Below are 26,363 nucleotides of genomic sequence, written 5' to 3'. Positions count from 1 at the left end.
AAGGTAAAGAATGTTACCCCCATAGTTTTCCATGTCCTAATCCCTAGAACCTGTGACTCTGTTATCTTACATGACAGAAGGACTTTGAAGATATAAGTTAAGGATCTTGAGATGGGGAAGATTATCCTGGGTTATTCGGTGGGTCCTTATAAGAGAAAGAGGGAGGCAGGAGAGTCAGTGTCAAAGTGATGCAGTGGGAGAGAGACTTGATAGGCCATTGCTGGCTTTGAAGATGGAGGAAGGGGGCTATGAGCCAGGGGATGTGGACAACTTCCTGAAGCTGGAAAAGGCAGGGAAATCGGTTTTCCCTTAGAGCTTCCAGAAAGAAACACAGTCCTTCTGACATCTTGATTTTGGCCTACAGAGGTCTATTTTTAATTTCTGACTTCCAGCACTGTAAGATAATACATTTGTGCTATTTCAAGTCATCAAGGTTGTGGTAATTTGTTACAGCAGCAGTAGGATACTAACACAGGTGGGGTAGCCATTATTACTCTGTTTACAATCCTCTTCAGTTCTGGCTTTTCTTGGCTTTCTTCACAGGGCAATGTAATCTAAACACTTCTCCAAAATTAAAATGAATCTTTTTGCCCATGTACACACTATTTTTCAGCCCCTAGCTACTCTTAGTCTCAAGGCAGCCACCTGTAAAAGTAGCCCCAGTTCTACAATAGACAATGGACAAGAAGTCTCTCAGGGAAGCTGCAAGACAATTTATAACATCCTCTTCATAGCTTTTTCACTTACGCATGGAAAATCATGTGCTTTAATCAACAGCCGATGCAATGAGTTGGATCACAAAAACCACGCATTGAGGTCCTATTCAGGGAAAAATGAACTCCTTGTTATTGCCTCCCTTTCTCTGGCAGGAGGTTCTGAGCTTAACATGGAGATCCAAGGGCAGGAATCAATCCTTCAGGTAGAAGGCCCATGGGAATTAGAGCTCTAGGACCCGTAGAAACGGGAAAGGGAAGAGGAAAAGAAGTGGGTTGGTCAGAGGGAGTCTGGAAAGAGAGGAAGGAAAACCCACAAACAATCCAGCCAAACAATGAGAAGTGAGAGAGAGCCTCCCACAATTGATCCCTCCCGGGTTCTTGTTCGCTGCAGTTTTGGAAGCTTTCCAGGTAGACTCTAGTGCGGTGCACCTGCCCCTTGAGGCTGGGCCGGGACAGCTATTAGCTGGGGAGGGCTGGGAATGCCTTTCGGCGAGAGCCACCGCCCTGGCGGGGTGGTGGGGAGATCGCAGGGAGGAGTCACCGGGCGTGAAACGGAAAGACTACATCTCCCAGGCCGCCACGCTTTCCAGCTGGAGTCTAGGGCGCTGACTGCTCCCCAGTTTCCGTAGGGAAGCGTCGGGCTACTGCAGCTATTGTGCGTCGCGCTGTTGCCCTCCTCTTCGCGCTTGGGCGTCTTTGGAGGAAGGCTACGTTTCATTGCCGCCCCGTCTTAACCCTTCCGGAGCTTAACAGGACAGCAGGCCGGCTCCCTTGGACCAGGAAGAATTTTGGGAGACGGAGGACTCTGGTAACGAGACCCTAGGGTGAAAGTAAGATACAGCTGAAGGAACCCAAGTCCCCAGGCTCGGTACGAGGGCTTCACCGGGGCAGGGCGGAGGCGCTGGCTTTAAGAAGGGGGAGGGGACAGTGCAATTAGGGTTGCCCGCGGAGTTCGGCAAAGGAAATCTTCAGCTGGCTCTGCAGCTGGGAGCAAGGAGAGGCACCTCCCACCCCCGGCGCTCACCCCCGCCCACACCCTGGGCGGGCTGAAGTGTCACGTTTACAATTGCTCAGGAAGGATCCGGCCGGCCTCCGGAGGAGAGCTGAGCTACAGTTTCTGTCGCCTGTCAGGGGGGCGATGACTAGGGGGCCAGCTGCTTGCTAGGCAGCACCCCGCCGGGATCCGACTGCGTTAGTTAGCTCTCCCAGTCACCTGAAGCAATCGCCAGGCCGCCCGTTTCCGGTACAGAGAAGCCAGCTGTCCCCAGGAATCTCATCTGAACAGGTAACTGTCCTCCAAAGGGAGGGAGGCTACAGCTTCCTGAGCGGGTCCTGCACTCTGCGCACCTCATCTTCTCCCTGTACTGTGCCACTGATGCTCTTGGTCTTTGTGTCTTTCCTCTCTCCTTCCAATCCCCGCCATCAGAACCATGGGGCACCCCCCGCTGGAGTTCAGCGACTGCTACCTGGACAGCCCTGATTTCCGCGAGAGGCTCAAGTGTTATGAGCAGGAACTGGAGAGGACCAATAAATTCATCAAAGACGTGATCAAAGACGGCAACGCGCTTATCAGCGCAATGAGAAGTAAGTGGAAGGCTTCGATGAGCAGTTTCCTCGAGCCAGTGGCTCTGGCCTTTGAGCTCTTCCACACCACGGGGAAAGTGGGGATTTAGGGTGATTCTCAGCCCAGGTGTCTGAGGCGAATGGGTTTCCGGACACTTTGGAGTGGGGTCAGTAGAAGTGGAAGGTGGTGGCTGCAACTAGAATTGGGGCTTTTCCCTTTAGTGTCCTTGGCTTTATAAGACAGGATCTGTAGCTGTCCCAGGGACCGTCTTGTTCTGCAACTATCCTTTCTTGTCAGACTGTTGTTCTGAAGGGACAGTCTGCTTGTTCTGTCGGACATGTTTCTACCCATGTATGAGGCAAAGGGACATCCAAGCTGACTGAGGAACTGCCCTAGGACCTCCTAAAGAATTGGGAATTCAGGCCAGCAGCTTGAGTCAGGGTTTTGTTCCTGCCTGGCCTCTGGTTGCTATAGGTAAGTATGGGGGCAGTAATAAAAAAATTTCAGATGGCAAGTTATTTTCTAAGGAGAGCACCTTTGCCCCAGTGATTTTTTTCTTTAAGTTACTGAGTTATGGTTTTGGTCAAGGTCCGTGTAAGTTCAGAATTATTAAATGACCTCACATGCCACTGAATTCTCCTCGAGGGTGGAACAAAGACCTGCCTAGTCCCTGGCAGGAGGAACCCGGCCCCCTGGGAGCATAGTAGAGAGCTCAGGTTGGGAGTTATCTGGCTGAAGGAACCTCACCTAGCTTGGCTTTCCCAGTGGTCACGGTTAACAGCTGTGGGACCCTCCCCTGCTTCCCCACTGTGTATGGAGTTTTTATTTCTGCTAGTTGGCAGAAGGCTTGGAGTAGGAGAAAGAATAATAAACATCCCCAACAAGAGTGCAGGCAAACCAATCCATTGTGCCAAAGAATATACCCAGAAGAATGGAGGTTAGTGAATGGGTTTATATAATTCAGTTTTTCTCTTCTTGGTTGAAAGATGATTATGAAAAATAAAGTCAAAGTCACTGGCAAATATATTCTGTATGCCTATAACTTTTTTCTGAGTGGATTTATCCCACAAATACTGTGTCTGGTCCAGCGTGGGGACCTTAAGGCAAATGCAGCCAACCAAGAGCAGGGAGAAAGGCTTGGGAGCCGCAGCGCAGGGGTATTTGTTGTGCAGCTCTCCTGATTTGCCCCTTGGAGTCTGTGCTTTCCCTGCATATGTTGTCTGCCCACTTTGGTCAGAATAGAAGTTTTCCAAGTTCCTGCTGGTTGTTTGACTGAATTCGATCATATAATGGTTTGTCCTATTGCAGTCTGAAAAAGAGTTAACTCTTGGCAGCACCTTAAAGATGGGGTATTTGAAATGCTGATCCTTAGAAACTTTAGGCCAGGCTTTAGGGTGTGTTGCCACTTAATAGAGTTCATTGAGAGGTTAAAGATATGCAGGTTGTGCCACAAAAGTACTTAGAAAGGTAGGGGTTCCTGAAAGGAAAAGGGGGAATGTTTGGATTTTCTTTTTATTTACTTGTTTCAGTAAACTGCTTGGTGCAGTATTCATAGTCAAATGAAGCTCATCTAAGCCCCTGGAAGGGACTGGCTTTGTGAAGTTTAGGGTAAGCTGAAAGTGTTTGTGCTAAAAAATGATCAGCTGAGGGGTATCAGAGAGATTAAGATTCTTAAGAGAAAATAAACAGTTCAGTAAAATGTTTGAGGAAGGGCAAAAGTTTTCTAAGTGAGGGGCAAGTTGCGGTTTTTATTCTTTCCTTTTCTGAGATTAAATGTGGTAAGAGTCAACAGTTATGCAGGCTTAAACCTTTGCATATGGGCAAAAGATCCAAGAGTTATTTTGGTTCAGGGGGCTTCTTGATATTTATGGTGGTTTTCCCTTTCTGAGTATACATAGAAAGCCAAAAATAGGACAGTTAGGAAATAAAACCCAGCAGCTAACCCACACTCCATTTCTTTCCTTTAAGTTGCATGATTCTAAAAATGTGATTAGCTAGAGGCAAAGGTGGGATGTTTCCCACTGTCTTGACCACAGTAATGTTTATACTCCCACTCTGTTTCCTCACACTGGGCTAGCTGGGTGACTTTTTGAGAGTGAGGTAGACGCAAAACAAAGGTATACTCTTGCTTTGTGTGGAGGAAAAAGGAAGAGAGAACACTGGAAGTGGATTTAGAAGACCTGGGCTACAATCTTGGCTTCACCATTTTGGGATAAGAAGGCACAAATCATTTACTTCATATATAAAATGGGGGTAATTATACGCACCTCACAGAGTTGCTTTGAGGCTCAAAGGAGTTAATGGATTATGAAAGTATTTTGTAAATGGAAACGGCTAAATATTGTAAGTTGTTGATAATACATCTTCAGGTTAATAATATATCTGCTGGTGAATGTGTACTTTTCGGTAGATTTCTAAAGGAAAATACATAAGCAGAAGTAATTGGAAACATATTTTTTGCTGTCATCTTGTCGGAAAATGTCATTCCCTACATTGGTGTGTCTCAGCAATTAATTTTGTATACATGTGTGTGGATTCATTTTGTCATTTGGAATCTGGCATTAAAAGTAAAGAAGAATTATTGGCACCTTTTTATTTAACTTATTAAATTGACCATCAAATCAACTGGCTAGTGTTTCTAGGAACCAGTGAAACCTAGTGCATCATGCCACAAAAACCAGCTGCAGTTTTTGTTAAAGTTGTTAAGCTAGTTGGAACTTGATTTCGTGCTTGTGTCTGATTTTGTACAGAGCTCTAGATAAGGTTTTAGTCACGACTGTGTATGATGATTAATTTATAAATATAGGTCCTGTTTGGATATTCACATTTTCTTAGATAGATTTGTGCTCAGAGGTAATTGATGTTATGAATGTTCAATATGTCTTCCTTGGGAAAGTGATTCATTCCCTCCCCCCCTTAAATGTGATCTATTCATAATTGTTGGAGTACAAAATGGTGATTATAACTTAAGCCAGTGAAAAATAAAAACACTGGCACTCTTAAAGGTGAATATACTGCACACTTTTCTGTTTGTTCTTTGTTTTTATATAGGCAGCTTTGGTCCCTAGTGTTGTTTGAATATTTTCTACGCACTTAGGCTAGGTATTATTTAGAACAAGTGATATAGCCTCTGCTTATATCCCAAGACAACATGATACACCTAATAAATGTTATATAGTTCAGTGAACACATATCATTCATTCCATAAATACTCGTGCACATACTAAATTCAAGCCGTTGTTCTCAGGGCTGTCACAGATGTGACAGAGTAAGTCACAGATGGGATCCTCCCCTCAAGGAGGTCCCAGACTAGTAGGGGAGGTAAGATATATGTAGAGATCATCTTCATATAAGGGAGTAGATATGGATCAGAGCCATAGAGTGAGACAGGTGGACACCATGGTATGCAACATTAGAGGGAGAGGTCATTTACCTGTGGAAGGACAAGGAAAAGCAAAGGAGGAAGTAGCATTGTAATTGGACAGAATTAATAACACTTATCACTTGTTTAGTTGTTCCTATATGCCAGGAATTAAAATCTTGTAAGAGGCAAGGATTATTATTCCCACTTTATATATGAAAAAACTGAAGTTCAGAGGCGTTAAGTAACTTTCTCAACTGATAAGGGCAAGAGTGAATTAGAGCTCAGACCTGACGCTAAAAGCCCTGCTTATTTTACTGCATTGCACTGTATTCAGGACAGTGCATTTCATGTAGTAGGAATGACATAGAGAATGTAAAAGGATAGCAAATAATTCAAGTCATCTGGAATATATGGTGCAGGAAGAGAAGTTTGGGAGATAAGGTTGGAATGGAAGGTTGAGGTCTTGACTGTGCAGGACCTGTTAAGTACTTCAGACTTTTCTTTATAGGCAGGGAGTATTCAAAACATTTTTGGTAGGAGAGAGACATGGTCTGAGCTGTGTTTTAGGAAGATTCATCTGAGAGTGATGTGTAAGATGTTCCAATTCTAAACAAATATTTGTGACTTTTTCGCAGTTTATTACGACCTTTAAATTTTCTTTGATATAGCTCAGGGGTCAGCAGACGTCTTCTGTAAAGGGCAATATTTTAGACTTTGAGGGCCATTCAGTCTCTGTGGCAATTATTTAACTGCCATTGTTGTGAGAAAGCAGCCATAGGTAATATGTACATGAAATAAGAGTGGCTGTGTTCTAATAAAACTTTATTTATTGACATTGAAAAGTGAATTTCACATAGTTTTCACGTCACAAAAATATTGTTCTTCCTTTGAATTTTTCAACTGTTTATAAATATAAAAACCATTCTCAGCTCACCTGGGGCGGTGGCATACAGAAATGGCCGTGGGCTGGGTTTGATTCATTGGTTGTAGTTTGCAGACCTCTGATATGAGTAGTTAACCTAAATGGATTTTTTTATTGGTAAGGCAGTGAATATAGTTATTGCTAAAACATAATGCCATATTTCACATTTTCCATCAACTAATTTTACTTTGGTGTGCTGCTACTTATACCTGTTCTGCATTCAGGGTTTGCAGGCCCAAATGCTGTCAGTGGCCAAGGAGAAAACAGAAAAGCATGAAGCTATTGGAAGTGGGTTAATAGGGCTGGAGCGATTGGGGTAAAATATAGCAGCCTCATCCCATGTAAAAAAGCCTTCGCTTTCTTTAAAAATGTGATAGCTAAATGAAATATGTTTACAGCCTGGATTCAATCAGGTTGCAACTCCTGAGCTAGATGATCTACTTCTAACAGTCTAGGAGTCTTGGATTCTAATGGGCTAGGAAAATGGAAGGTGATAGTCTCCAGACAGAGATTTCTCTGGGGAAGCACACTAGATGCTGCAAATGAACAGAGGCAGAATGATGGTGTAGTGGGAAAAAAAACCTAGACATGATGGGTATGGTGATGGTTCTGCTACTAATGGGGTCTGTGACCTTGGTAAGTCATTTGCTGGGGCCCTTGGTGAGGGGCCCAAAGGTGAGGGTGGGTAGGGGATCTATAAGCCCACTTTCAGATCTAACACTCCATGATTTTTTTCTGCATATTGTAGTTTAACCATTTGGGAAAGGAATGAGTAACCTCATTATAGGATCTTAATTTATACCTACATAAATTTTTACATTATATTAGTATGTTGACAGTATTAATTAAATATAAAAATTTAAACAAAATTTTAAAATAGCCTTTCAAAAACCAAGGATAACATGCTTTATATGTATGTATGTTTATGTGTATAAAACAGATGTCAGAAAAAAGGAATTTTATCATTAAGCCCACACATACACATGCACAACCACAAATACACAAGCTGTCTTGGACTAATGAAAACTTATATCTTAAAAGAATGCAAAAATGTCACTTTCTTACATTCTATACTTTTAAAGACAAGAGTTTTAGATGTTTATGTTAAGGTTACTTTTTAGGGTACCTTTTCAGCTCTTGCTTTGGCAACTGGGGAATCTATTTGGTAAGTAATTGCTTTTCTGAAAGGATGGGTCAATTCCATCTTTGAGGCAAATTTGATATTGAATATACTTAGTGGAGCCATCTCTAGCTTTGCACACAGGGAACCTGGGTACTAGTTGCAACTGTGCCACTTCCTAGCTGTATGACTCTGAGTAAGTCTTTAGTTTTGCAAACCTAAGTTTTCCCATTTCTAAAATTAGAATTTTGGTCAGTGAGCTTTAGGGTTCCTCCTGGCTTTCTCATTCTGTTTTCTGGGCTGCCACTGTCTTGCACAAATAGTCAAGCAACCTAAATTGATTCCATCGTAAACTTTGGAGCCAGTTCATCTTTACTCTGGGAGAGTGGACAAAGGGGAAATCCAACTGATATGTCCAGTGTGAGTAGATGACTTGAATCATGCTAGCCTATTTTATTATCTGCTTGGTGAATGCTTCTTGAGAGGTGCCAACCTGGTGCCCTTCAGTTCTGTCCTGAATAGCTCTATAGTGAGGGAGACCAAAGCTTTTAATCCCTTTGGACTGAGTGTAGTGCTATGGTGTGCAGGGAGGAGTTGGTGATGTAATATACATTCTCAGTCAGCAGATATCCTGTCATTATCCTGGTGATAGTTAATCAGTGACTTGGAGGACATGGAGTTGCAATCGGCTCTCTGTACCTGCAGGTTCTGCATCTCTGGATTTAACCAATGGGGGATCGAAAATTCCAGAAAGTTCCCAAAGCAAAACTTGATTTACCACATGCTAGCAACTGTTTACATAGCATTTACATTATATTAGGTATTATAAGTAATAGGAGGATGTGGGTAGGTTATATGCAAATACTACACCATTTTATATAAGGGACTTGAATATTTGTGGATTTTGGTATCCACAGGGGTCCTGGAACCAATTCCCCACACATAATGAGGGAAGACTGTATTTTAGATATTCTGTAGAGTCGCTCAGATCAATGTAATGAGTATGTCGTAGGGTACTGCTGTTAGTAGATATGAAGCAGTGTCAAATGGAATTTGGTGGAGGCAATATTACCATATTCATAGAAGGTCCTCAGAAGACCAGATTCCAGAGTAGATGGACTGGAGTGCTGTGGGGACTAGGGTGGAAAAGTGAACCAAGCCAGCCTTTCAGTGTGACCACTTACAAGAAGCTGGTAGGTTTTTTCTTTTTTTTTTTTATGGATGGTGAATGGTATAGGGGTAGGGTAGGGAAGATTATGGCTTGATCTTCTTATTAAGAAAAGTTTTTCAGAGTTAAGAGTTATGAAGGAAAATTACTTTTCAGCTTCATTTTTATAGCGTCAGTTTTTAAAAGCATAACCCAAAACTTCTGTTTAATCTGGCACCTGCTTCTCTAGTCAGTAACTATAGAAATTTCCTAAAAACCCACGATGATCTGGAAAGATACATGCTTTTCCAGGAGAGTATCCTGGAAATCTTGAGCTGATTCTTTTTCTAGTGGGGTGGAGGGCCCTCATGATACATTATTGGGCTTGTATCAAGTGCTAAAGCCTTACATGGTGTAAAAATAATTAATTTTAATTCAACAAGGATTTACGAAGCACCCACTATGTGTCAGACAACTGGACAACTGGAGATATAATGGCGAATAAGGCTTATATGGGCTCTGCCCTCTTGGAGCGTACTTTAAACATCTGATTACTCACTTAAATAATTGAATTACAGTTGTGAGAAGAGCTATGAAGAAGTTCAGGATATGATATATATTCTATCACATGTTATAAAGTGGGTCTTTGTGGGGGGAAAAATGAGCTATACTGTGGAGATGCAACTGTCCATAGGAGAAAAAAAAAACTGAGAAGGAAGAGTTCCTAAGTCAAAGCTATCTGTTTTACTACTGTGGTAGTTAATGGCCCTGATAATGAGCAAGATTCTTTAAGTGAATGGAGAGTTTGTCAGAAATAGGGTGTAGTATATCTCCTGGGGTCTTTGGCTGTGCTGTGCGGCTTGTGGGATCTCAGTTCCCCAACCAGGGACTGAACCCAGGCCACAGCAGTGAAAGCCCAGAATCTAACCACTAGGCCACCAGGGAACTCCCCTCCTTCTTCTTTTATAAGTATATTAAAAATGTTTTTTGAGTAAGTAATGCATGAACATGGTACAAAATTCAAAAGGTCCTCCTCCTGTGTCCCAGTTCCCCAGTTCTTCACACTAGAGGCAACAACTGGCAACTTTTTGCTTACCTTTTAAAAAGAATTTTCCTGGTGCTTTTTTCAACTTCTGCTTCCACAGGAATGTGTTCATTGTGGGCAAATTCTCAGCCACACTGGGGCAAGAGTTCTTTAGGATAGTACTTGGAGCGAATGGTAAATTAAAGACCTCATAAAATCAGCTCCTCTATAAAAGCAAAAAGGAAACTGGCAAAAATTGTCAAAATCAACTTTCTCAGAACTCTGTAAATTAACCAAAAGGCTTGCAACAATCTGAAGAATGTTTATTGATGGAAACATGTTGAACCTTTGTAACAGCAGGTTTTGTGGCATTTTAACTTACCCTGCCTCCCATTCCCTTCTCCAGAGCTTTGTGGTAGCCTTGAAAACCTACAGCCCCATAACCATAGTAGCTGTGGAAACCAGTAGCCTTTAGCATCTGAGGGAGAAGAATGGGTTTGTAGTTCCTCAAAGACTCACAGACCTATAGTCTTGTCACTATCTAACCTCTCTCAAAGCTACCTAGAAAAGTCCTATTCACACAGCTTCTCATTACTTCATCTGATTTAGAGTTAGCTCAGTGGGAAAAGTTCTAACCCCGAGGTGTTTAACATCACAGGTGACTTAGACTAACTGACACCAGTCAGGGCAAGTAAAATCCTGGCCAAAAACATAAAAGGAAAATGAGATGTCTACTGGGGGCTTTGAAAAGCTCTGACATATTCCAGCAGATCTAGAAGGCCATGTGCATGCCCAGGGCTGTGCATGTACCTAGAAAATACCTGAGAGGGCCCCAATTTCTCTCCTATGGCTGAACTTGAGGCAGAGTTATAAACTGCTTGGCTGAGTGTTGAAGAAATGACCCAACATGCACACAGAACCCCTCAGAAAAAAGTGGAAGACTTAATGGTTCAAGACATTTAAGGAGATCTCTGAACAGTTACCAGCTGGCTACTAAACTAACCAAGCAGAGACTTTAGGGGCCACACACTACAAGGAATACAGACATTACAGAATTTGTCCAAGAAATATGATAAACAAACAAACAGCAACTAAAACAATGACAAAAACAACAATAACAACAGAACCCGGGGGAATCTGATTTCCAGAAGTACCACATTTCATTGTCTAAAATGTCCCATTTTCTACAAAAAATGATTAGATATGCCAAGAAACAGAGAAGTATGGTTCATACACAAGAAAAAAGCTGTCAGTAGAAACTGTCCCTGATGGAGCCGAAATGTTGGAATTTAGACAAAAAATTAAATCAGCTAGTATAAATATATTCAAAGAACTAAAGGAAACCGTGTCTAAAGATTTAAAGGAAAGCCTGAGAACAATATTTCACCAAAGAGACAAGGAAAGCCTGAGAACAGTGCTTCACCAAAGAGACCATATAAAGAGATAAAAATTATAAAGAAGAGCCAGATAGAAATTCTAGAGTTGAAAAGTAAAATAACTAAAATGAAAAATCCATTAGAGAGGTTCAACAGCAGTTCTGAGCTAGCAGAAGAGTCATAGAACTTGAAGATAATCCAGTCTGGGATTATCCAATCTAAGCAAAAGAAAGAAAAAAATGAACAGAATCCCAGAAATTGTGTGACACCATCAAGTGTATCAACATATGCATAATGAGAGTCCCAGAAGGAGAAGAAAGATAGAAAAAAGCAGATAGAGTATTTGAAGAAATAATGGTCAAAACTCCCCCAATTTGATGTGCAACACTAATCTCCAGATCCAAGAAGCTCAAAAAACTCCAAGTAGGATAAACTGAAGAAGATCCATACGTAGATACATTATAGTCAAACTGATGAAAACCAAAGACAAAGAGAGAATCTTGAAAGAAGGAAGAGAAAAACAACTCATCAGGTGAACAGAACCCTCAATAGGATTAAGAGCTGATTTCCCATCAGAAACCATGGAGACTGGAAGGCAGTGGACTGACATATTCAAAGTGCTGAAAGAAAAATAATGTCAATCAAGAATTCTTTATTCATCAAAACCATTCTTTTAAAACAAGGGAGGGGCTTCCCTGGTGGTTCAGCGGTTAAGACTCCATGCTCCCAATGCAGGGGGCCTGGGTTCGATCCCTGGTCAGGGAACTAGATCCCGCATGCCCACAGCTAAGAGCCTGCATGCTGCAACTAAAGATTCCGCACGCTGCAACTGAAGATCCCGCATGCGGCAACTAAAAGTTCCTGCATACCACAACGGAAAAGATCCCACATGCTGCAACTAGAGATCCCACATGTCACAACTACAAAAGATCCCGCATGCTGCAACTAAGACCTGGCACAGCCAAATAAGTAAATAAATAAATATTTTTTAAAAAAGGGAGAATTAAGACATTCTCAGAATTAAAACAAAACAAAACTGAGAATTGGGGCTTCCCTGGTGGCGCAGTGGTTGAGAATCTGCCTGCTAATGCAGGGGACACGGGTTCGAGCCCTGGTCTGGGAGGATCCCACAGGCCGCGAAGCAACCAGGCCTGTGAGCCACAACTACTGAGCCTGCGCGTCTGGAGCCTGTGCTCTGCAACAAGAGAGGCCGCTATAGTGAGAGGCCCGCGCACCGCGATGAAGAGTGGCCCCCGTTTGCCACAAATAGAGAAAGCCCTCGCACAGAAATGAAAACCCAACACAGCACAAATAAATAAATTAATTAATAAACAAACAAAAAACAAAAACAAAAAACCACTGAGAATTGGTCACTAGCAGAACTGCCTTACAGGAAATACTAATGAGAGTCCTTCAGGATGAAATGAAAGAATGATGTATGGTAATTTAAATCTGCACCAGTAAATGTAACTACATAGGTATATATGAAAGGCACTGTAACTGTCTGTTTTTCAGTAACTCATTTCTTCTCTATTTGGTTTAAATGACAGCTGTGTTGTATAATAGTTATACAACTGTTGATCTTATGATATATAAAAATGAAATATGCATGCAATACTGTACAAAGGATGTGGAGGAAGCAATTATATGGTAACAATGTTTCTGTATGCTTTCTAAGTTAAGTTAAAATTAATTTGAGCCATATTGTAATTTTAATCTTGAGGTCAGCCACTAAGAAAATAACTAAAAAATATATAGTGAAAGAAATAACACAAGAATCAAAATAGTACATTAGACAATATCTATTTAACACAAAAGGTAGTAATGGAAAAATAGAGGGAAAAGATGACAGCTAGAAAACAAAGTAAATGGCAGACATAAATCCTATCTTATCAGTAATAGTAAATGTAAATGGAATACACACTTCAGTAGAAAGGCAGAGATTGGCAAAGTGGATAAATTGATCAAAAATGGATTAATTGATTGAAATGTATGCTGTCTTTTAAGAGCCACATTTTGTGTTCAGAGACACAAATAGGTTGAAAGTAAAAGGATAGAAAAATATACCAGGCAAATAGTAACCAAAGAGACTTAGGATGGCTATATAAACATCAGAATATATTTTAAGACAAAATTTTTATGACATTCAAACAAAAACATTGTATAATGGTAAAACTGTCAATATATCAGCAAGATATCAAGTTATAAACATATGCACCTAACAACAGTGCCCCAAAATACATGAAGCAAAAGTGGACAGAATTGAAGGGAGAAATAGGTAATGTAACAGTAATAGTTGGAGACTTCAATACTGTGCTTTCAATAATGGGTAGAACTACTAGACAGAGCTCAGTGAGTAAATAGAGGAGTTGAGCAACACTGTAAACCAAGTAGATCTTCTACAGACATCTGTGGAACACTCCACACAACAGCAGAATACAATTCTTAAGTGCACATGGAACATTTTCCAAGACAGACCCTCTGATAGGCCACAAAACTTGCCTGAATATATTTATTTATACAAATTATGTTCTGTAGCCACAGTGGGATGAAATTACAAATCAATAGCAGAAGGATATTTAGGCAGTTCATAAATATGTGGAAATTAAATATCACACTCCTAAGTAACCAGGGGGTCAAAGAAGAAATCACAAGGAAAATTAGAAAATACTTTGGAATGAATAAAAATGAACACACAACATGCCAAAACTGATGGGATGCAGCAAAAGCAGTGCTTAGGGGAAAATTTATAGCTTTAAACACCTACGTTAGAAAAGAAGATCATAATTCAATAAACTGACCATCCACATTAAGAAACTAGAAAAAGAACAAATGAATCCCAAAGCAAATAGAAGGAAAAAAATGATAAAGTTAGAGTAGAACTAAATGAAATAAAGAATAGGAACATCTATTTTCTCTATTTAAAATAGAGAAAATTAAAAAAAAAATCAAGATTTGGTTTTTAAAAATAACATTGAGAAACCATTAGCTAGACTGACAAAGACAAGAGAGAAAAGACTCAAAATATTAAAAGTATGAATGAAGGAGGAGACACTACTACCAAACTTACAAAAATAAAAAATGAATAAATGGGAATGCTATGAAAACTGTATGCTGATAAATTATATAATTTAGATGGAATGGACAAATATCTAGGAAGACACAAACTACCAAAATTGACTCCACAATAAATGGAAAGTCTGTGTAGACCTATAACAAATAAAGGCATTGAATTAGTAATCAAAATACTACCCACAAAGAAAAGCCCAGGCCTAGATGGCTTCACTGGTGAATTCTTCCAACCTTTAAAGAAAAAGTAATACTCGTCCTTCTCAAACTTCCAAAAGTTAGAAGAGGACACTTCTTAACACATTTTCTGAGGCCAGTAGTATCCTGATACTAAAATCAAAGATATCACAAGTAAACTCTTGACCAAATTCCCTTAAGAATGTAGATGCAAAAATCCTCAACAAAATACTAGCAAAACCAAATCCAGCAACATATAAAAAGAGTTATACACCATAACCAAGTGGAATTTATTCCAGGAATGCAAAGTTAGTTTAACATCTAAAAATCTGTCAGTGTAATAGTATAATACACCAAATAACTAGAATAAGGGAAAAAGCATTATTATATCAATAGATGCAGATATTTTAAAAAGTCCACTACTTTATTATGCTAAAAACACTAAACAAACTAGGTATGTCAGGTTAGTGATTGTCTAAGGCGGGGGGAGAGGATCAGGGCATGTTGTGACTACTAATGGGCAAAGGATTTCTTTTTGGGGTTGTAAAATTTTTCTAACATTAGATTGTGATGTTAGTTGCACAACTCTGTGAGTATACTAAAAACCACTTAATTGTACACTTTAATAAGTGAATTTTATGGTATGATTGTGCTTGGAGAAACAGAGGTGCTTGGTTTATGTACTGATACCTTCCTTTGGCTCTTCCTTATAGAACAACAGAACTGGGAATTTGTTTAGAAAGCTTCACATCCACTCTGTTGAGTTTTTATCCAGGGAAAGGAAGCCAAGAGAGAGAACTGACTCTTCCAGAGATCTAGAGCCGGAGCCTGAATTGGGACCAGAATCAGATTTTCTGGTTTCCCATTCCAAGGCTCTTTCTGCACTGTACTCTGAAGCAGGTACCTTGCATTAAAACCGTGTGGATGTTCTTTATTGGGACTGGGGGTTCTTTTGTTTGAAGTGACCCAGTTGGCAGTGAAGAACTGTGCTAGTGGAAAGTTTCCTTTCATTCTCTTTCCTCCATTATCATGGCTGGGATCAGGTGGTTTCCGTGTTGAGCAATCTAGCCCCATTTTAATTAGGGCCTGGTTATGTTTTATTTTTGTCACAGAAGAATGACAGTATATTACATCTTGGTGGTGTGCCACCTGTCCTCTTTGTTTCCTGCTCCAAGAACCTACACCAGCTGGTTGGGCAGTTCCAGAGGCCTACGCTCTTCTCTGCTCACCTGTTGACTTCTTACGGCAGATGCAGCTGCTTTTCATGTAGCGGATAGTGTATATTGGGAAATAGGTGGCGTCACTAAAGGGTGACAGAGTCCTCCCTCCATATTATTTTTATCCCTAGGCACCATGGAATTTCTCACTAGTGGCAAGCAGTAGGCCCAGCACTATAGTACCATATTAGGAACTTCAAGGCAGTTATTTGCAAGAGGTTTTCATTAAGGGCTTCCCCAGAAGCAGGAGGGCCACATTTCAGCTTCCAATTCTCCAGCGCCAGGCTCTCGTGGAAAAGCCTTTCCCTGTGATTGGAAAAGTATGTATTATGCATGTGGCAGTTGACAGATGGAGACTAATCCTGAATTCATCCATCCTGAATTCATTAGGTGGGGGGCGGAGGGTGGGTAACAAGCCAGCGAGGTGTTTTATAGCTGCCCCTTACAACTTTTGCTTAAAGCAGGAAAAAAAAAAAACCTGGAAACAGAGTTCTGAAGAGAATGTCTCTGTCACCATTATCACCATGCTGAATTTCTCTTTTTCTTAACATGGGAAATATTGATATCTTTCCATATTTGGTTTATCTGGAGTGATTTGTCTTCTAGAATCCAAGCCCAGTGTTTCAGGGTTTTTGGAAGGGGTACCAGTGTGCTAACTGGGTAACATCTCAGCCAGGGAGTGTATAGCTGCACCAGCAGAATTAAAGGGGAGGGAAAGCTGGGGTTTCTTGGCATTTTGTTTGCGTTTCCTTTGTGAAAAGCAGATGCTGTTTAACTGTTCCCTTTTCTTTTTGATTAATGGGCAGTATCTTGCTGGGAATGGACTCATAGAGTTCTAAGGGACTTAAGAGAACATTTTGTTTAACTCTTCCACATTTCAGATGAGGAAACAAACCTAAGAGGGGGTGTTCCTTGTCCAAGGTCACTGAGACAGTTAATCACAGAGTCAGTACGGGAACCCAGTAATCAATCCCACTCTTGGGCTCTGTGCAATGTCACTGTGCCTTACGAAAACAGTCTCTACCCTTCACCAATCTCTTTTTGCTGAGCCAGTGATTTTTTTCAGAATCACTTTCAGCTTGTGAAAGAAAAGAATTGTTTTCTCTTCACTGCCTCTGGCCAAGAATGCACCTCCAGTGTTGGTCTGAAGGCAGCCAAGCATTTCACAGACCTGCAGGAATGGAGTAGGGGAAGGTCAGGAAATCTGAAGTCACTGCTGTACTTTTTCTGGTTGGCTCTTGCCTAGTAGGAACTTGATGAAATAGAAGATCAAGAGACAGACCTTCTATAATAGAACACTTACCCCTAGATATGTGGAATTTAGAGAATGAAATTATGAATGAGGAAGAAACAACTCTAATACAAATTGAGTTGGGATTTAGGTTTGATAATGTTTGTGCTGGGCAACAGCAAGGCTGGGATTTGTGAACGTGATCTCACTCAGGTTGACCAATTACCTGGATGTGGGCATAGACATAGATATGGGCATAAGCTAATATTTACAGAGCACTTTATAATATACAAGGCACTTTCACATACATTATATAACTTAATCTGGGAAGAAAAGTGTTATCTCTATTTTATAGATGAGGAAACTAAGGCTTACAGAGTTTAAGAACTTTCATGCTACTAGTCAATAGTAGAGCTAAGACTTAGATTTTCTGAATATTTCCACTGTTCCACTTTGATTTTATTTCCTTTAATGATGAAAGAGAATATAAGTGCTGTTCAGAGCAACAGGTAGTTCAGAAAGTAGAGTTAATGAAGAAGAGATATGGGGCCTTCTGTAGAGAAATGGGAACAGCCATTAGTACGCATCTCCACAGGAAGTGGCCATTAGGAAAGGTGTGAAAGCTGGAGAATAGCAGTAGAGGAGTGGGTAGCTAACAGGACCGATACACCAGAGCTTGTGGTAGAGTTTCTGGCGTCATCAATCTTGGGCTATTCTGTGAGCTTCTGTGGGGAAGACTCTCTAGACCAAGGTAGAAGCTTAAAAGCAGAATTCTCTGAAGCCAACGGAGGTGGTTAAAAGGAATTAGGGAAGCTTCATATTGTGATGAGGGAGAGTGTGACCCTGGGCCTTTTTAATTACATCTTTAGGATGGAAAATAAACCTAAAAATTGTAAATTAGTTAACAAGGAAGAAAAATAGGGACATATTTTAATAGGCTGCTCGGTTTTTGATTCTGAAAGTTTCATAGGTGGTACAGACATTATTTAGCCCAAGTTATCCGTGAATGTTGAATTTTGGGGCTAATACACATCTTGTTTAAAACCAGTTTCATTCTTAGATGGAGTTACGTGTTTGAACTGATGCCATACATAATACTGCTTCATAAAAATAATGAAAGTATAACATCTTTCTTAGTATTTTTCAGTTCACCAAACAGTTTGACCTACGATCTCAATTTGATCTTTAACAACAACCCTATGAGCCAATCATGCAGGGTACTATTAGTGTTCCTCTTATGTAGGTGAAGTAACAAAGGGCAGTAAATGGTTTCACAGTTTTACAGATGAGGAAATTGAAAATCAGAAGTTGCTCAGAGTTACTCAGCAGTGTGTGGCAAATAGGGGTCAAAACCCAGATCTTCTGGCTCCTAAGGGCAGCAAATTTTCTACTGTATTCTGATGTATGCTCTGTTGAAGGGGGTCAGTGCTTATGCCTTGCAGGGTGCGTATGGGAAGTCTGTGCCTCTGGGCTTTCCTGTATGGTCCCTTCCTGTGGTAGTTACCTGATTCTTCCCGATGTCTGTCTCAGCTCTGACCTGGCTTTGCACTCAGCCCTCTTCTGCTCCTTGAGCCTTTCCTCCTAACACCATCTCATATGCAGCTCACTCTCTGTAAAACCCTCAGTGTTGCCTGTTGCCAGTTGCCATCTCCTTCTCCCTCCCTCTCAAGAGACCTTTTGCCTTAATGTGCCTTGTGTTTTTGCCTGGTCACCTGTCCTTGCTCTGATGACTCACCTGCCATTCTCCAAATTGTGATTTAAATTCTTACGGACCCCCTCATGCCATGTGTTAGGCAGCCCCCATTCAAAGGAGCTCATAAATATTTGGTGTGCCATGGCGATATTTAGGACCAATCCTTTTGCCTTTCTCTTACCCCTGTGCCTTTAATCAGCTTCTGCTCCCCTGCTAGTATGGAGATGTCATGTTTCTTAGGCAGAGCCCATTATATAGATTTCCTTTACAGCAGGCAGTTTTGCCCTAGTCCATATCTGGCATTATTACCAAAGCTATTGCTGTTGTTTTGTCAGGTCTAACTAGTCCAGCAGGATCTGACTGATTGAAGCCTTAAACCAACCACTGGGTAAGGAGGCACTTGCTTGGCAAGTCTCTCTAGGGAGAATTCTTTTCTTTTTGTAGTGGTCTCACCCTCAAGGAGTTAGTAGCCCCTTTCAAGACTGACTTTCCCAAAGTTTGGCCCTCCAGGAGCTTCTAGGTGTTCTGAAGGCTGCTGGCCAATTGTGGCTTTGATGTTTTTTATGGGATGCTGTCTGGGTTTCTGCACCAGGCAGGAATTTAATAGCATGATGTTTAATAAAAACCATGTGTCATCCCCCTGGCACACCAGAGAAGGTATCTCTGGTCTCTCCACTAGACGAGTGAAGATTTTTATTTTCTAATGGTGACAAGTACAAGTAAGTAGAATGGATATTCACAGGTCTTGTTTACTTTGAAGTGTTTTGTAGCCTCTAATTTTGAGAATAACTGATTGAAGGAAACTTTCTAGCCTTGCACCTTTGCTCTTTGTTCCTTCTCAGGAGTCCTGAGAAGAAGGGTGAGGGAAAAAGGAATAGTAACTTGATTTCTCAAAGCGGTCTCCTTGCTTTATATGAACTAAAGCAGGGATCAGCATACTAGGGCTCATGGGCCAAGTCCTGCCCACCACCTGTTTCTGTAAGTAATGTCTGTTTTTGTAAATAACATTTTATTGGCACCTAGCCACACCTACTTGTTTATATACTGTCTACAGCTGCTTTTGCCCTAAAATGGAGGAGTTGAGGGCGAGTACAGCCCTTAAAGACTAAACTAGGCTGTTCATTAATTGGCTGTTGTTGAGTACAGCAGGGCATTGCGTTCCGTGAGTGTTCCTTGGACCTTCTTGTTGTCCAGCTTCAGCTGAGTGTGTGTAGAGAGGTATGCAAGGAAATGGTTTTGGAAATAGCCTACTTCCTCATACATAATGAAGATTTTAGAATCCATATGGTGCTACTAGGTGTTTTCCTGTTTGAATGGGCAAAGTCTCCATTACCAGTGTTGCATCCCTAGTACCTACCCCAGGGCCTGACACAATCTCAGCTCTCATATCGAGAAGTTATCATCCAGGGGTTGTGCTTTCCCCAGTGGCCAGTCAGAAACACACTGCTTTTCCAGTGCAGAAACAGTTTGCCCTTTTTGATTGTCTTTTTTTTTTTTTTTTTTTTTTTTTTATGCGTTACGCGGGCCTCTCACTGCTGTGGCCCCTCCCGTTGCGGAGGACAGGCTCCGGACGCGCAGGCCCAGCGGCCATGGCTCACGGGCCCAGCCGCTCCGCGGCATGTGGGATCCTCCCAGACCGGGGCACGAACCCGTGTCCCCTGCATCGGCAGGCAGACTCTCAACCACTGCGCCACCAGGGAAGCCCTGATTGTCTTTTGATATTTGGTCATGAACCCCTGTTTCTTTCCCATTATAGACAGTCATTGGGATTTTTTACAAAGCCCCTGAATAGTTTATAAGCATTTGTTGATTTTGAATTAGTATATTAAGCCCTAAGGTATATGGTACAACTAAGTAATACATAAGTAATGTATGGCTCTGCTGGAAGGGAAACCCATGGTTTTTGACGTATTATTTATCATAAGAGATAAATTAGGTAACAGGAATCTCTTTCTCTCTGCCAGATTTGGGAACTTCTGGTTCATTAAAGGGGCCAGACCAGCATTTCCCTTTATAGTTAATAATGACGTAATATACCAAGTGGTGAAGGCCATAGGACAGGAACCACAAAAGTCACAACAGGCCATGTTGTCCAGTCAGACTTTCTCCAACTGGTCAGATATTTCACTGAGGTCTAAAGAAATGAAATGTTATGAACAGGAGTACCTCTCAGCTTTCCTGGTTCTTATTTATTCCTTGTGATTGACTGGTATGATTCTGGTATTTTACTATGATTATTTTGGTATGATTTAAAAGGAATTTTTAAAATGTGGCAGTTGTTAGATGCAATTTCATGTTATTGGTGGTACTTTTACTAAAATGGATTAACTTGGCATCTAAAACCTAGTTTTATAGTTTTAAAAACTATAAAGGTTCTCCTATATAAGTAGGGCAAAGAGAATAAGAACTATAGTGTTAGAGGGGGTCTGGGAGTTCATGGAGTCAACTGCTTTGTTTTCCAGCCATCTAAACCAGCCAAGATAGGTAAGAACTAGAGAAAGAATGGAATTAGATTGTTGCCTTGGGGATGTTTTTCATCATTAATGTCTGTCGTTTGGGAGCACTAGAAACTAGTTAGGGAAAATATAACATTTGGACCCCAGAGCTTTAATTAAGTCTCCTATTTTTTTTTTTCAATCTAACCTGCATGACACTTGGGACTAAGGGGTTAAAGATAGTCTTGGTTGAAGCTATCTGTGTTACTGAGTTTAGCTTTCAGCATATTCTCTGTCTAGGAAGGAGAGCTCATCAGCAAGGCAGTATGGTGAGGCTTAGCACAGTGGTTGCTGCTGTGGGAATAAGTGTTGTCATTGGAGGAATACAGACCTGGTTTCGAATTCCATATCTGCCATTGACTAGTTGGGTGACATTTGGCAAGCTACCAGCCTCTTAAAGTCTCAGTTTCCTCAACTATAATTGGAGACAGTAATACCAACATTGGCCATTGAGTGTATTAATAAAATAACATATTTAAAAGTAACATGCCTTTAATAAGTCTCTGTTATCTAAGAGTTTTCTTAAAAACATATTTTTTATTAAAGTATAGTTGATTTACAATATCATGTTAGTTTCAGGGGTAAAGCACAACAATTTGGTTATATATATATGTATATATATATATATATATATATATATATATATATACATACACACGTATACACACACACACACACACACACACACACATATATACATATATATATATTCCTTTTCAGATTCTTTTCCCTTATAGGTTACTGCAAAATACTGAGTATCGTTCTCTGTGCTCTACAGTTAAAAAACATATTTATGGCAATACTTGTGCCATAAATAAATTTTATCAGTAGTAGTCAGCAACTTGTTTGGAGTTTCAATGTGGGTGATTTCTTGAGAATTCAAGAATACGTTTTACAAAGAGAAGAGCAAAGAATGCGTCACATTGCTTTCTGTCATACAGCTCTGCAGATACTCTAATGAGAGTAAAGTAGGGACTGATCAGAAAGCCTTCTAGGCTGGCTTATGAAAGCAGTTTCACTCACAAAGAAAATATCAGTGTGCCTGGTCTTGGTCTCTTTTTCTATAATAACCATTTGAGAAAGATTAGCATTGTTATTTGTCATGTCCTTGAATGTGATGTTGTATCTTTGCTTTGATTCTACTGGCACTGAGAAAGGGAATACTAGTTAGGTCTGGTCAAAGTGCCTAACACAGTGCCTGGCCCTCAGTATTCTCTAAGTATTTTATTTAAATTGAATAATGAGATCTTATTTTATAGCAGATAAATTGAGACACAGAACAGTTAAGTGGCTTATCCAGGGATTAACCTTGTGGCCTTGTCCATATGGGACCTGGTCTCCTGTCTTGGTTTCTTAACACAAATCCTTCCCTTTCCCACCTTTCTCTTGCTCCAAGCATATTGTGCAGTGTAATGTAAAGACTTCCTTCCCTTTTACCAGCTGGTGATATGCTTCTACCTAAATTAGGAGAGTGGGTTAAAAATGCAGTGAGAGTGCCATATGGCAATTCAAATGTTTTATCTAGGATTTCAATAGTTGTTGAAATTACAACAAATAGGGAGGACTCTTTTTTTTTGTCTGTTTCATCAGAGCTGAAGCTGAACAAAGGGGCTTGGGTTGGGGTGTGGGGAAGGATGGGTGGCCATGGCATAAATTTTATAGGCAGATGGTGTTGGCTTGGAAGAAAATAAAGCTAACAGTGATGTGTGGATGTGGGTATAGAGAGTATATCTCTTCTCTACAGCCTGAATCTTTGAATCTGATTACATTCCCCAGGGACTTCACATTGATTAACAAAGTTCATTATTCTGATAGAGAAAGTCATGGGGCAAGGCTAATGTACATTAGTGGAGCTGTGTGTGGAAATGTCTCCCTGAATATACAGACATCCTCTGTCTCTAGAAAGCTGGCATCTGTTTGAACTTCTCACTATGCCCCAGTTGTTGCAGAAGTAATTTAGAAACCCCAGAAGAAATACGTAAACAAGGTCTATTACACACTGGGCTTAAACAAGTTGGAGAGGAATAATTTCACATTTAATGACAGGCTGTTTGGCTTGTTTGTCTTTCCTCTCCTTTTGCTTCCTGTCTGGTGTTGAGTCACTGCAACAGCTCTTTATGATTGTAGGGAGCCTTGGCCAAGGAGGAAATAGAGCCCAGGTATTTTGATTCCTGATCTGACATCTGGACTACCTTTAGAATGCTTCTGGAACTTGTATAAATGAAGAAATGCTTTGAAGATTAATACTAGACAAAAAATAAACACTTCCACATGAAAAGCCAGCTTTAGTTGCATAGTTGTTTTCTCCCCTTTTCAGGTCCCAAGTGCACAGCTGAGATGGGCTTATTATCTTTCTTTCTATGTACTGTTTTAGACAAGTTCTTCTCTGTTTATAAAATTTCCTTCTGATTATCAATACTCCTTATGAGGTCAGGAAAGAGGTATGTTTAATAGAGTCTGAAAAATAATTTGAAAATTATTTTTAATTGTGGTAAAATATATATAACATAAAATTTACCATTATAACCATTTTAAGGATACAGTTCAGTGGTATTAAATAAATTCACATTGTTGTGCAACCATCACCACCATCCATTTCCAGAACTCTTTGCATCTTCCAAAACTGAAGGTCTATACCTATTAAATAGTAACTCCCATTCCTCATTGCCTCAGCCCCTGGCAACCACCATTCTACTTTCTGTCTCTATGAATTTGACTATTCCAGGCACTTCATATTATGAACTTACACAGTATTTGTCTTTTTGTGACTGGCTTATTTCACTTAGCACAATGTCTTTAAGGTTTATCCATGTTGTAACATGGATCAGAATTCCCTTTCTTTTTTAATTGAAGTATAATATTATATTTACAATATACAATATTATATTTTGTATATTGTAAATATAATATTTACAATGTAATTCAATGTAATATTGAATTACAATATTATATTTGTTTCAGGTATATAGCATGGTGATTCGATATTTTTACACATTACAAAATCATCACCATAGTAAGTCTAGTTGCCATCTGTGACCATAGAAAGTTATCACAATGTTATTGACTATATTCCCTATGCCATACATTAATTACATCTCTGTGACTTATTTATTTTATAAGTGGAAGTTTCTGCTTCTTAATTTCCCTCACCTATTTCATTCATACCCCCACCCCACTCTCCTCTGTCAACTACCAGTTTGTTCCATGTATCTATTAGTCTTTTGTTTTGTTTTATTATGTTTGTTCATTAGTTTATTTTTTTTTAGATTCCACATATAGGTGAAATCATATGGCATTTGTCTTTCTCTGTCTAACTTATTCCACTTAGTATACTACCCTCTAGGTCCATCCATGTTGTTGCAGAAGGCAAGATTTCATTCATTTTTATGAGTGAGTAATACTCCACTGTATGTATATTACACATCTTCTTTATCCATTTGTCTGTTGATAGGCATTTAGGTTGCTTCCACATCTTGGCTATTGTACATAATGCTGTGGTAAACATAGGGGTGCATATAGCTTTTGAAATCAGTGTTCTGTATTTTTTTGGAAAAATACTGAGAAGTGGAATTTATGTATAGTATGGTAGTGCATTTTTAATTTTTCGAGGACCCTTCATATTATTTTCCACAGTGGCTTCACCAATTTACATTCCCACCAAAAGTGTGTGAGGGTTCCTTTTTCTCCACATCCTCACCAACACTTACTTGTTGTCTTTTTGACAGTAGCCATTCTGACAGGTGTGAAGTGATATCTCATTGTGGTGTTGCATTGCATTTCTCTGATGATTAGTGATGTTGAGCATCTTTACATGTGTCTGTTGGCAATCTGTATGTCTTCTTTGGAAAAATGTCTTTTCAGGTCCTCTGCCCATTCTTTAATTGTGTTGTTTGTAGTTTTGATGTTGAGTTGTATGAGTTTTTTGTTTATTTTGGATATTAACCCCTTATCAGGTATATTGTTTTCAGATATCTTCTCTCATTCACTAGATGGCCTTTTCATTTTGTTGTTTCCCTCACTGTGCAAAAGCCTTTTAGTTAGATGTAGTCCCATGTGTTTATTTTTATTTTGGTTGCCCTTGCTTGAGGAGACAGGTCTAAAAGAATATTGCTAAGAATGATGTAACAAAGCTGCCCATGCTTCCTTCTAGTTTTATGGTCTCAGGTCTTGAGTTTTTTTTTTTTTTTACATCTTTATTGAACTATAATTGCTTTACAATGGTGTGTTAGTTTCTGCTTTATAACAAAGTGAATCGGTTAAGCATATACATATGTTCCCATATCTCTCCCCTCTTGCATCTCGCTCCCTCCCACCCACCCTATCCCATCCCTCTAGGTGGTCACAAAGCACCGAGCTGATCTCCCTGTGCTATGCAGCTGCTTCCCACTAGCTATCTGTTTTACGTTTGGTCCATGCCACTCTCTCGCTTTGTCCCAGATTACCGTTCCCCCTCCCCATATCCTCAAGTCCATTCTCTAGTAGGTGTGTGTCTCTATTCCTGTCTTACCCCTAGGTTCTTCATGACATTTTTTTCCCTCTAATTCCATATATGTGTGTTAGCATACGGTGTTTGTCTTTCTCTTTCTGGCTTACTTCACTCTGTATGACAGACTCTAGGTCCATCCACCTCATTACAAATAGCTCAATTTCTTTTCTTTTTATGGCTAATATTGCTTTGTATATATGTGCCAAATCTTCTTTATCCATTCATCCGATGATGGACACTTAGGTTGCTTCCATGTCCTGGCTATTGTAAATAGAGCTGCAATGAACATTTTGGTACATGACTCTTTTTGAATTATGGTTATCTCAGGGTATATGCCCAGTAGTGGGATTGCTGGGTCATATGGTAGTTCTATTTGTAGTTTTTAAGGAACCTCCATACTGTTCTCCTTAGTGGCTGAACCAATTCACATTCCCACCAGCAGTGCAAGAGTGTTCCCTTTTCTCCACATCCTCTCCAGCATTTATTGTTTCTAGATTTTTTGATGATGGCCATTCTGGCTGGTGTGAGATGATATCTCATTGTAGTTTTGATTTGCATTTCTCTAATGATTAATGATGTTGAGCATTCTTTCATGTGTTTGTTGGCATTCTGTATATCTTCTTTGGAGAAATGTCTATTTAGGTCTTCTGCCCATTTTCGGATTGGGTTGTTTGTTTTTTTGTTATTGAGCTGCATGAGCTGCTTGTAAATTTTGGAGATTAATCCTTTGTCAGTTGCTTCATTTGCAAATATTTTCTCCCA

The 26,363-nt window shown here is 40.2% G+C and overlaps 1 protein-coding gene across 1 annotated transcript in view; it reads left to right on the top strand.

Annotated features, from left to right (window-relative positions):
- Window positions 1-1,639: 1,639 nt before the first annotated feature.
- The window catches only part of OPHN1 (oligophrenin 1), a 609,375-nt gene continuing 584,651 nt past the window's right edge, over window positions 1,640-26,363 (top strand). The window contains exons 1-2 of the mRNA XM_032620572.1: window positions 1,640-2,001; window positions 2,143-2,300. Coding sequence (XP_032476463.1) covers window positions 2,147-2,300 — 154 coding nt within the window. The 5' untranslated portion in view covers window positions 1,640-2,001; window positions 2,143-2,146. The remainder of the gene's footprint in view (window positions 2,002-2,142; window positions 2,301-26,363) is intronic.

This window comes from Phocoena sinus, chromosome X (assembly GCF_008692025.1).
Source record: "Phocoena sinus isolate mPhoSin1 chromosome X, mPhoSin1.pri, whole genome shotgun sequence".
NCBI classification, from domain to species: Eukaryota; Metazoa; Chordata; class Mammalia; order Artiodactyla; family Phocoenidae; genus Phocoena; species Phocoena sinus.
Note: the sequence above shows the minus strand (reverse complement) of the source record. Positions and strands in the feature narration are given on the sequence as shown.